Source organism: Marmota flaviventris, chromosome 7 (genome assembly GCF_047511675.1).
Source record: "Marmota flaviventris isolate mMarFla1 chromosome 7, mMarFla1.hap1, whole genome shotgun sequence".
Taxonomy (NCBI): Eukaryota; Metazoa; Chordata; class Mammalia; order Rodentia; family Sciuridae; genus Marmota; species Marmota flaviventris.
The window spans coordinates 68182542-68195433 of NC_092504.1; the positions used below are offsets into that span (position 1 = coordinate 68182542).

The window sequence follows — 12892 nt, forward strand, 5'->3', positions numbered from 1 at the left end:
CAACTTTAGCCATGGATCATTTGGCATAAATCAGTATAGAAATTACATTATTACTTGAGCTGCCTGACAAATCTACCTGCTATGGAAGAAAAACTTAAGAAAAACAATATTAGAAGGAGTCTTTTATAAGCTGGCAACTGCAATGCCATGAATTCCATGGTTTAGCTCTCACCGCATTCTTTGTCTCTCAGATAGCATAATGGCTTTCTGTTATTTTTCCACTCAAAAAATATTTGTTACTGTTGCAGTTTAGTTAAATGACTCTGTAGATGACAAATAAGAGGTAGGAACCTACCTGCTTCCTTTGTCACCCTCCCTTACATACTCACACATTTAAATTCAGTCTTGATCCAAGTTACCCATGGTTTGGTCCTTTCCTCCTCTGAGAACAGCAGCACACTCACTTACTCTAGTGCGTAGTATTGCCTTGATAAGCGAATATGGATTTTCAAAGGACAGTGTTTTATTTTATATTGACGAGATCAGTTGATTATTCATTTTCTCTCTCAGGGAACCTACTCCAAAGATGTTGCAGAATACCTGACTGTTCATCTGAAATCAGACTGAATTTATGAGTTTATATGTTTTTCTCAGTACTCACCTCTGTTAAAAAGCATATTTAGCTATCTCTAGAAATTTACCGACATATGGGTTAAGAAGTACTTCATATTCTCATTTTAGTATTTAATTATTAGATTCTCTTAATTAGGCAAGGATTTTTTAGTTATGTTTTCATTGTAATTAGGAATACAAATATAAATTCAAATACTATTGGAAATCTTGAAATTATTAAAAGTACTATATTTTATTATAGCTATTATAATACGGTTCTGAGAAATTTTAAGTTTTAAATTTTATAATACGGTTCTTCACCTGAATCTTGCTAACATGGGTTTCTGTGGACCCATATGAGTCTTGAGCCTCAGTAGGATCTGAGAATTACTTTAGCCCTGTGAGCCTTAGTAAATTAATAAAACCTTTTGTGTATTTTTTGATCTATAAAATGAAAATGATAATAATATCTATATTATAGAAATAGTGGAAGAATTAAATGAGTTAATATGTGTAAAATACTTATACAAGAGTCTAATGTGTTCAATAGATATTAGCTTCCATAATAGTTATTATTAATTTCATATTGTATAGAGATTGAAAAGATTCTGTGCATATTCTTGAAGAATTGACTTTTTTGTTGTGATGGAACTCAGTACCTCTTACAAGCTGGGCAAAATCTCTATCACTGAGCTACACCCCCTGCCCAGTCTTGATGAATTGACATAGCAAATAAATTTTACTTAACTGAAATTCAATTGTTTTTTATATCCACATATTAGCAAGGGAGTAGTTTATTTAATTAATGCAAAAGAAGATGTGTATTGAATTTGTGCTGTGGAATATGTTAGGCACTTTGGAGATCACAAGATTGTTTTCCTCAGGAAACTTATTTAAAATGCTTAATATAAGATAGTAGGAAAAATGGCATATGAGTAAGTTCATAGGATATGCCTGGATGAGATGTAGGAAATTGGTTTATTTGGGCTCAGAGAATCTTATACTTTGTACCAAATTGTACAGCAAGCACATGTTTTTTGTTCTCGAACAGGTTTCTGCATGTTTGTACTGAGCTTGGTGAAGAAACATTATCGTCTGCAGTTTTATATGGTGTGTATTAACCATTATTCTGTAGTCACTGTGTAATTTAAAACTTTACCTCTCTTTTTTCTGTAGTGAGGAAATAACAGTCTTTTGGTTGATGTCTTGCTTGAATGTCATAGATATTTCAATTTTGGATGACTATTCAACTTAAAAAATGAAATTGACAAGTATTTGAGGAATTAAAGTTTTTAACTATTCTCAAAATTTACTAAAAGCTTTTTCTAAATATTTTCAAAGACTGAAATTTAACAAAGTATTTGAATTCCCTAAATATGTAGAACTATGGAAAGTTTTCATAGACTCTTGGATAGTTGCTAAGTCTGAGAAGCATCTACTGTATTGTTTTGTGGAAATTATCTTTGTTTTCTTGCTGTTAATGTGAGCATAAAAAGAGCAGAGCATGTATTTTCTTGGTAGTTATAGTTAATGATAGAATTGTAGAATTCTATTTGACATAAGTTATTTGTTCAGTGAATCAAAGTCTGTTTTATGAAATTTGTCACTTTACATGATGAATTTGTTTTTATTTCCTTAAAATATAGCCATTTATAACATTAAAATACAATGTAGTGTTTAGATGTGTGAATTCATGTATTAGTAAGGCTCATTTTAGGTGTGAATTATATTTCATTTTTGTGTTTTGCTTTTCTTCATCAACATACTGTGCTAATTATTGTTGCTAAGAAATTGTAGTATTTCTTACCTTTCTAATTTCAGGGGATCTGAGGAGTAAAATTCTTAGTGAAAATCTGCAAAGAATCAAGACAAATTAGAAATAATAGAATCTCCTGTGAAAAACAGTTCTCCCTTGGTATCCTCAGGGAATTGGTTCTAAGACCTCCAGGATACCAAAATCCACAGATGCTCAAGGGCCTTATATAAAATGGCATCTCATAGAACCTGTACTCCTCGTCCCAAATGCTTTAAATAGCCTCCAGATTACATAGAATACCCAACACAATATAAATAGTTGTTGTAGTCCATTATTTAGGTAATAATGACAAGATAAATAAGTTTGTATGTGTCCAGTACAGATGCAGTTTTTTTCCCACCAACCATTTTCAGTCTGTGATTGGTTGAACCACAGATGGAAGACATGAGTATGGAGAGACCACTGTGTAAATGGTGTCTACTGAAAAAAAAAAATCAATCAGTTATGCATTTCAGAGAAACTAGTATAAAAGAATTGGGTCTTTTAAGCAGATAAAGATAGAATAAAGCAAAATAACAAATATAAAATACTGTTTTCTAAGATGAGAACTGGGTTTGTTAAAAATAAATCAGAATTTCAATTATTTTAAAAAATCATAAAGTCCAGTTAAAATGACAATGTTTATGGTACATAGAAATGTTAGCCTCTCTTGGTTCATATTCTACTCATAATGATTGTGCCAAAAGTCATCCATATAGCCATCTCTCAGGCCAGAAGGATAAAACATAGAGGCTTTTGAAAATTTGAAATTAAATACTGCCATTGAATAGACCTGTGAAGATCAACTTTCAAGTCTCAAAAGATGGAATTTAAGGGCTCTTGAATCTTTCTGGTTAGAATAATTCAAAGTTTGAATGATAAACTGCAGGGAAAATGGTTGCTAAAATTTTCATCACCATAGAACACTGCCATTTAAATGTTGTATATTTCTCATTATTATTTAAATCATGTAACTCTAGATTATGATTTATTTTTTGTGTGTATTTTTAAATTTAGTAGTATATCTCACTGTTACTGGCATTCCAATTTGTATAAAACTAAAATTACCTTTAAGTGTTTTCATCACTTTAAGATTCTAGTAGGCAATATAATGAACATCACTTACTAACTGCATTTATTTTGTATGACCTTATCTTACAAATTTTGACCAAAATTCATGGCAGAAATTTGTGTTTCAAAATTTCTCTTGCTTCCTTGGCTGCACTGATCACTTGTGTTTACTAATTTTTGTGTCGTTGGGCTATTAACAGTTCGCATGGACACATGTCACTTTACTGATAACCGTTACTCAGTCACATCTTGTCATCCAAAATCTGTTTGAAGGCATGATATGGTAAGGGCACAGTATTATGCTGTGTTATGTTTATGTCTAGCCCTTTTGAAACTCTTTAACATTAAGCAGTGTTTTGCAGATGTCTACTAAAATGTTCTATCTCTTGTTTTACTGTTCCATTAAAAATTACTGAGCATTGCTTACTATTTGTCAGTTGAAGATAAAGTGAAAATGTTTTTTAAAATTCTAAATAAAATGCAGAAAGCCCTTCCAAATTACATTTTCAGATGCAAATAGACTATAATGTGACCTTTTACATACGATAGATTTTTTTATTTATTATTATTTTTTTATTGGTTGTTCAAAACATTACAAAGCTCATGACATATCATCTTTCATACATTTGATTCACGTGGGTTATGAACTCCCATTTTTACCCCAAATACAATTTGCAGAATCACATCGGTTACACATCCACGTTTTTACATAATGCCATATATTGACTGTTGTATTCTGCTACCTTTCCTAGATTTTTGACAGTTTATTATTTACATGGAATGCAAAAAGAATATGGAAGTTTGCCTGTCAGCACAGTGTGCTGGAAATGCATGTTCTCTGGGTGGAAGTGAAGCTGGGAAGGTTTTCATTTGCTTTTATGTGGAAGTAGGTTTCCAGATTCTAGATGAATGGCATTGCTAGCTTCATAGCAGTGGCTTGTAGATTTGGAAAGTGTTTTTATTAACTAAAAATTAGTTGGAATAAAGAAATTTTGTCTTAAACCTATTTATTTAAAACCCATTAATTAAAATCTTTTATAGTTGTTGAGGTTTTTTAAAATAAATTTTACACCCTTTTGAGCATCATGCTTTTTTTTTTTTTTAAACCAAGATTTGTATGTGCACATGTGTGTGACAGACACTTGAAATCATTTATTTTAAAATGGTCATATAAACCTTTTGCTGGGGGACAGTTACTGAAGTATAAAGATTCTTTCCATTTAGTAGGGTTTACTGTGATTACAGTCTAAGATAAAAAGAATTAAAATTAATAATTGTTCCTGAAGAGAATTTGCATTAAGGGCTTGGTATAAATTAAGCAGATTGTACTCTATCTAAACAAGTGACTCATTTCCATTTTAAAAGACTGCTTTTCTTAAAAGAAATTTTATTTTTTATAACTTGTTCCTCATAAAACTAAAATTTAACTGTCTCTAGCTGTAGAAATTGATTATGTAATATTTTTGTTAGCAAGATTCTCTTACTATGTTAATTTATTTACAGATTTTTGCTCTGCTTAATTGCTAAATTAGCAAATTTAGTTGATATTTACTGCTTATACTAATAATGTTTTTGTTAAATATTATGTTCTGGACTAGGCCACAGTGTAATCCAAAGCGTTATTACATTGGTTCATTATGAGTCATAACTTACATGAATATTTGCTATTTAATCATAAGGACTTTTTTCTGCTGACTTTTTTTCTTTAAAGGTTCCTTGTTCCAATATCAAGTGTTATCTGCAATGACATTACTGCTTACCTTTTTGGATTTTTTTTTGGAAGAACTCCTTTAATTAAGGTAATAGAAAAATGATATAAGCAAGCCATTCCTAAACTCTCCTTAAATATTAGCCCATGGAAACCATTTCCAGCATCATGATATTGTTACACAAGTTTTGATTTCTGAGGTACCCTGACTTTCCTTAGCTGCACCTAGCAGCTGCAGCGGAGCCATATTTCCCACTAATTCCTTCTGGGTTCTTCACCAGCTACCCATTTGACTCCTGAGTAAGGACTGGACTCCATCATGTTTTCTCTGTATCTCATTTCTGCTCGTTTTTCTCATCAGTCGTTGGTGCAGTTCTTTAGCCCTCTCCCCAGGTTGTCTCCCCATGTTGTCTCTTTTACCAGACTTCCTAAAGCACCATCTTCATATGCTCTTGCCCATTTGTAAGTTTTTTTTACATCCAAATGCATTTCACAAAAGGATTTGGGGCTCTATAATAAAGTACTGACACAATGCAAGTAATAATAAAAGCTTAAGACAAGAGAAAGGAAAATACACAGGAACAGACCATGTTGTTTTGCCTTAGATTTGGATCTGTTTATGGGTAATGGAGGCAAAGAAAGAAATGAATTAAATTCTCTAGTTCTTATTTTGGGGAAGAAGGAAACAAACCAATATTTCATGGAAATGAAACCATTTTCTTAAACTGATTTCTTTATTTTTAAAAAAAGCTTTTCATGTCAGGGTTTCAGATAGAATTCACTCAGTTGACAATTTGGGCAAAGCATTCATTCATAGTCCCATAAATACATTACTTGGCTACTTTATTAGAGGGCAGTTTGGGAGGGCCTGAAACCATTGTTCAGATATAAAATCAGAGGGAGATAGGGTAGCCAAAGTGTTTCTGGAGAAATAACCATCAGAAAACCTTGTGTAGACTGTACCCACTATAGGAGTATAGTCACAGCATTAGGCTGAGCCATAGGGATATGGCCAAGTAACGTATGTATCTTTCAAATGTCCCTAAAGCTACTGCAGCATAAGAATAAGTGTAAGTATTCAAGATGTCTATATAGGCTAGTTTTGGCTTAGGAAGCCTTCAGAAAGACTGTTAGAGCCATAGAGGAATCTCAGTATCCAATTTTTAAAAAAATTAATGATATCTTTTTAATTTTTTTAGAAGTAGATGCACACAATTCTTTTATTTTTATTTATTTATTTTTATGTGGTGCTGAGGATCTAACTCAGTGCCTCGCATGTGCTAGGCAAGCCCTCTACCACTGAGCTACAACCCCAGCCCTCGGTAACCAATTTGAAACATAATTTTGTCAGAATGGATTAGCAGTATAAGGTATCCTCGGTCATTGAGCAACTGACCTTTAAATTGACATGATATGAGTTCAACTTGATTTGATAAGCTATATTTAAACTAATTAGACACTTTTGAATTTGAGGCCACTCCTACTTAATGGCAATAACACAGGTACTGAATCTAAGAGAAGCTATATCCATCCCTTTTCTAAGGCAGAATTCTTTCCAGATTTGTTATGAAACCATTTCTGCCAACCATTTTTCATATTGCCCTTTTTGAACAACAGGATAAGAAATCTGTAAAGAGCTCAGGTAGCTTTAGCCTGTAACCTGTTTCTATCCTCAGAAATTTCCCTTTGATATTTGGCTTCTGTTCTTGTTGTTCTAAATAAGTGATCATCACAAAGACCACCAGTGATCTCTTGATGATCAATCCCTGCACACATGTGGTGGTTATCAACATCTTGGGGCAGTATAACAGCATCCACTCCTCAGTGTGTTTCTCCTGCCTCTGCAACAACGAATTCCAGTCTTTCCTCCAAATTTCTCTCCCTGAATGCCCCACTGACTAGGAAAACAATAGACAACATATTCCTTTCTTTCTGGAGATAGATTGTGAAAAAAGGGAGGAGGATATGTGAATACTTGGGGAAGTGAATACAGTATTTGGGGCCATGGATTATTTTACTATCTCAGAAAGAAATCTGTTGTGGATATTGCATTTTAGAAATATATGAAAATCTGGTATGCTGCAATGTCATTGTTTTATTGTACTCAATTCTGTTTTGGCCAGTAGCAGGTCAACACATCTGACCAAGTGTGTACTTGGAATGAATATGTGTCATTCTTATTCCAAAAGAAGCGTAAAAGTCATGGGATGACTATTTCAATATGGAGTTTATAGTTCTTTGTGAGGGAAAAAAATTAATTTGAGGCTTTTTAACAGAAACAGATATTCACAGCATTCTACACACGTTTGAGGGCCTACTATGTGTTAGATGCTAGTCAAAACATTTGCACAAGTAAATCAGGATCATAGAAAGAAGGAAAAAGAGTTAAGACTATTTCCATTAAGAAAAAAGGAAGGTACAGATGTGCACAGTATTGAGGAGAGCCTTGAACAGAGTCTGTATTTTGTGATGCAGTAACTTTTAAATTTTATTTGGCCTTTTTTAGTTGTCTCCTAAAAAGACATGGGAAGGATTCATTGGCGGTTTCTTTTCTACAGTCGTGTTTGGATTCATTGTGAGTTTTACTAGGATTTTTTATTTTATTTATTTTGAAAAACTGTGCTGAGTTTATTATTCTATTTTAAACCTAAAAAATTAAACCACTAAATGTTAATAATGTACTTATTGAAACCTACTAAACAGAATCAGTACTGTACCCTAGTAGCTGTCATCCTGGCTGCATATCAGAACCCCCTGGGGACCTTAAACAAAATCTATTTCCCAACACAAGACTTATGTCTCAGACTTATCCCAGAATGATTAACTTCCACAAGGTGGTCCTGTGTTTAGCCAGATATAAGATCCACAATTGTTCTATTGTGTTTGGGTAGTCTCTAATAGCTGTTCTGCTTGACGTGGGGATAGAGGTGCTGGGATAGGCAGTATCTTTGAGTAATAGCAGTGAATGCAAATGATGTTGAAGAGCTCTGTCTTAACACATGCTGGTCAGTTGGCTCAGTGGGTGGTTCCTGCTGTAAGCCTAAGTTGCAGAAAAAAATACCTTAATTATGAATAATTAATATTAACTTTTAGCCATGAATAATGGGTATTTTTCATGTTTAAAAATTAAGTTTATGATTATGGTGTTCTCATTAAAAGATGACTAGTGAGAAATAATAAGGGTACAATAAAATGACTAAATACAAAATAAATGTACAAAAGGTTCTTGTTAGGAAGTTCAAATTTTTAAGAGTCTAGTCCCTGATAGTTGTCATTAATATAAAATATTGGAGATCCAGATATGAAGTAACTAATAACAACATGAAACTTCAAGAAAGAGTAAATATACAAATAAATGGAAATATGCCATTATCCTGGACGGGAAAACCACCATAATTCATCTGTTTAATTTCTAAGTTTAGTTTATTTTCAGTGAAAATTCCCATAGAAGCTGGGTGTAGTAGCTGCTTGGGAGGCTGAGTCAGGAACATTACAAGTTCAAGGCCGGCCTCAGCAACTTAGTAAGATCATGTCTCAAAATTTTAAAAATATGCTAATAAAATTATTATAAAGTTTTTGATATATTATATTGATGAGGTAACAATAGATAAATGTAATAATGAAAAAATATCCAGTCCCATTTAGTGTTTATCAAAAAGCAAGAATAATCAAAACTTGAGGTAATACTATTAGAATTTGGTATTATTAAAATTAGACAATAGGAATAGCTCATATCATTGGAAGAAAATAAAGATGCTCCACAAGAATGTAATATATGACAAAATAATGGTTAATGAAATTACATATAAATTTTTAACCAGATGGTTTTGAGGAAACTGGAAGCAAAATCAATTTGATCTGTTTCTAGTATCATATTTGAATTTCTTAAACCATTCTTAAATAATATAATGGGGCAAGTGGCTGTAAGAGAAATGAAAAAGAGAATAAACTGTTATCTAGCAATTAAAATTTATAATAGAATATTTTATTTCATGCATCTTCCACTTCCATAGCTAAGGACAACTAATTTAAAAAACTGCGGTGATGTGGCCAGGGAAAAGAACAATTAAGTCAGAGTTTTCTGGGTTGGTGAAGAACAACGAGACTTTTCACCATATTATTTGGTACAGTTTTCTTTGTAATTTTGAATTACTGGTTAATTATTAGTTGATAAAATTAATATAAGCTGTGTACAACAAACAACAGTCCTTTACTCTTCCTATATCCTTAAAATTCAGTCCTTTATATCTTTTTAGCTCCTATGATTAAATATCTGTATTTTTAAAAAGTAAGATTTTTCTATATTGCTTTTCTGAGTGTTCAAATCAGCTTCTCTTTTTCTTCCTTGCTACCCTACCTTATCCCTTCCTGTCACACCCTCACGCTTTGTGTGGTTGTACAGAGACCTCATTGCTTTGAGAAACTGTTTTGTTTTATAAAGGTCTTCCAAGACTTTTGCTGGGAAAATTATGACCTTCAAACTTTAAAAATATATAGCAGAGGGGTTAGGTATATATGTCAGTGGTAGAACACTTGCCTAGCACCTGCCATGTTCTGAGTTTGATTCCCAGCTCTGCTAAACAACAACAACAACAACATAGCAGAAAGTTAATACAGAGAAATTCTGGCATTTTGTGTGTATCTGTATCTGTATATCTATATTTAGGCAGTGTTTCATGAGTTCTTTGTTATTCAGGCTGCCTATGTATTGTCAAAATACCAGTACTTTGTGTGCCCAGTGGAATACCGAAGCGACATCAACTCCTTTGTCACAGAATGTGAGCCCACAGAACTTTTCCAGCTTCAGAGTTACTCACTTCCTCCCTTCCTACAGGCAGTATTGAGACAGGTAAGAGTAAAAGGTCAATATCACCTGGTTAGGAATCTTTTCTTTCAAAAAGTAAGCTTCCTCTAAAAGTGAGATTTAGGGTTGGGTATATAGCTCAGTTGGTAGAGTGCTTGCTACACATGCACAAACAAGGCCCTGGATTCAATCCCCAGCACCACAAAAATTTAAAAAATAAATAAATAAAAGTGAGATTTAGATTTTATGCATAATTTTTAACTTTGTCATATTGAAGTGCTTTTTATGTCTGATTATAATCAATAATATACTCTATTCTCTTGTGATTTTTATAAACATAAAATGAGTTAATATTACAAATTGTATACTAGGAATGTATTTGCCTTATGATTTCATTACTGATGGTAATTATTTTGTGTGTATTTTAAAAATATTTGATAGATTTTTATAAAGCCCAATGAATTAGAAAGAGTTTTACATGTTACTTATATGAATTAACTCAATTTAAAACTCATTTAAAATTCATCATTCAAAAGAGCCCTTGATTTTTAGAGGACATTTATTACTACAGAAAGCTTCTCCTAAAAAAATGAATTTTCCTTCCAAGAGCACATTGCTACCATTTAAAGCATTTTTGAGGTGTCACATGGAAGGATGTTGATATGCTGTCCAGGAGAGCCCACCTGGTCTCTTATCAGGATTCATGTATGTTTGGCTAAAATGGGGGCTCAAGTGATGGGTGTGTGCACATGTGCATGTGTGTGTCTCTGAATCACTTTGTTTTTAACTAAAATCCATAATTTGTTAGTAGTAGATTAAACAACAAATTATTTCTTGACCGCTCAATACATGAATACCAAGAATTTTTTCAGTGTCCAAACCTCCTGTTACCTGCTGTAAAAGCATTTAATGCTGTCAATCTTTGGTCCCAGGTAAGACCGTTGCTTTGAGTACAGGTCCAAAAGGTCATGTTATCAAACACCTTTCTCATACTACACACGTTATTATTTTCTATATAATTGTACTTAGGGAAGCAAAAGCTATGAGTTCAGAAAATAATTTGACTGCAGGATTCTCTTTTTATTATCTTTTCCCTAAATCTTTTGTAATTGTAACTGTCTTGCTGAAGCTCATTTTGGCAGTTCTTATTTTTGTGTTTCCATTGCATTATATTAGTTTCAAGAGAAAGAGCCAATTTTCCCCTTATTTCATCATAAGAAATTTAAGTGAAATAAAGTACAAAATTAAATTATATAACAAAAAAAATAAAGTATTACTGGTGACAAAACAAAACAGAGGTAAAGATTAATGAAGCTGTATGCCCTACAACCCAATTGTTGCCACTGTTCTTGGATGAAACAGAAGGTATTGCACCAGTAGCAGGATTTAGTGTGCAGGTGCTTGGCAGTATGCTGCCGAGAAAACAGAGGCGCTGACTCAGTAGATGACAGAGAGCTTACAATGTTTTTCTTCTGTGATCTGTGAAGATTGTAAAAAGTTAACAAAAATATGGCATATGCTTTGAATTAGTGTTTATGTCATGGTTCCTAGATTAGGTGTTATTCTCAAATACAGTTTTAATGCAGATATTCCCAATATTGCCTTCCCTCTCCCTTTTTTTTTTTTTTTTTCCTCTTTAGGAAACAGTGAGTTTATATCCTTTCCAGATACACAGCATTGCTCTTTCAACATTTGCATCTCTAATTGGCCCATTTGGAGGCTTCTTTGCCAGTGGGTTCAAAAGAGCTTTCAAAATTAAGGTATGTATTTAGATTCTTTGTTGTTAGTGAACGTAATTAGAGAATATATCTTTGGTTAGAATTTGATCTCCTGTAGGTCTACATTAAGACCTTAGGCAAAAACTATTCCTCTAATTTGTTTTAACTTCTCAAAAATGCTGTCTGGCTGGTTAGAGTGTGTTCTTTTTGTTAGGCTTTGGCCATACCTTCCTAGTATATTTTTAAGTATCATGTCAGCCTCTTATAGAAATATTATGTTCCTTTAATGTTGGTATAAACACAGAATGTTATCCTTTCGAGTGTTCATCCAAAAATCTAGCCATCAATTGTCCAAAGTTTAGGGTTTTGCCAACCTCACTTGACAGAATATGCAGAAGAGCTGTTGGATATGTAACTATCATTGTGCTAAATTAGAAGTCATCACATTCTTTATGGGGAAGTGCAAATAATGAGTTGTTTTACATTTTGCAAACCATCTGTCCTATTACAGATGCTCAGCTCTGAGCTCTGCTATTGCAGCGTGAACACCCCTACCCCATAGACAATGTTTCCATGAATGACTGTGGCTGGGTTTTACTAAAACTTTACAAAACAGGTGTGGGCTGAATTTGGTCTGTGCAACCTAGTTTGCTGACCCTGCTCCTGATACTTGAAATCACCCTATGTTTTGTTTGGTTAAGATAGAGCATCAGGGAAGTGATGTTATCTCAGTCTCCCTCATGTGGTTTCACTAAGTTAAGGTGGAAATGTATGCCGTGAAGGGTTAGGGAATAGGTTTTGAAGGTGGGATGGCCATGGAAGGCCTCTCTGAGAGGTGGCATCTGAGAAGAGAAGGAGAATAAATCCTGCAGAGAAATCTAAGGCAGCCACACAGGATGAGTACCTTGCAAAGGTTTCTAACCATCTGCAGAGTAGTATTGAGTTGCTGTGGTTCTCTTATGCTTCACTTGGTAGGGAAGAGAAGGAAGGAAGTAGATAGGCAAAAATTAACCAAAGAGTTCTTCAATAATTGTTTTAAACAGAGAAATTTTATAGTTAATATGGTATTTGTTTTAATGGTCTCTAGTCCAAGAGTTCTCATTAAATGGCAAAATATTTTTTGCATGTCTGAAATGAAGGTATGATTATGGTTGGCATTTGTATGTTTTTAGGTTATTTGAGTGAGCTAGAGCAATTGGGTATTTCCATTTCTTGGGTGCTTAGACAAGTCAGTTTGCAAAGGC

At 33.3% G+C, this 12892-nt stretch overlaps 1 protein-coding gene across 1 annotated transcript in view; it reads left to right on the forward strand.

Annotated features, from left to right (window-relative positions):
- The window catches only part of Cds1 (CDP-diacylglycerol synthase 1), a 64049-nt gene that overhangs the window by 46149 nt on the left and 5008 nt on the right, over nt 1-12892 (forward strand). Inside the window, exons 6-11 of the mRNA XM_027939815.3 lie at nt 1604-1662; nt 3619-3701; nt 5130-5217; nt 7633-7701; nt 9823-9975; nt 11571-11690. Coding sequence (XP_027795616.2) covers nt 1604-1662; nt 3619-3701; nt 5130-5217; nt 7633-7701; nt 9823-9975; nt 11571-11690 — 572 coding nt within the window. The remainder of the gene's footprint in view (nt 1-1603; nt 1663-3618; nt 3702-5129; nt 5218-7632; nt 7702-9822; nt 9976-11570; nt 11691-12892) is intronic.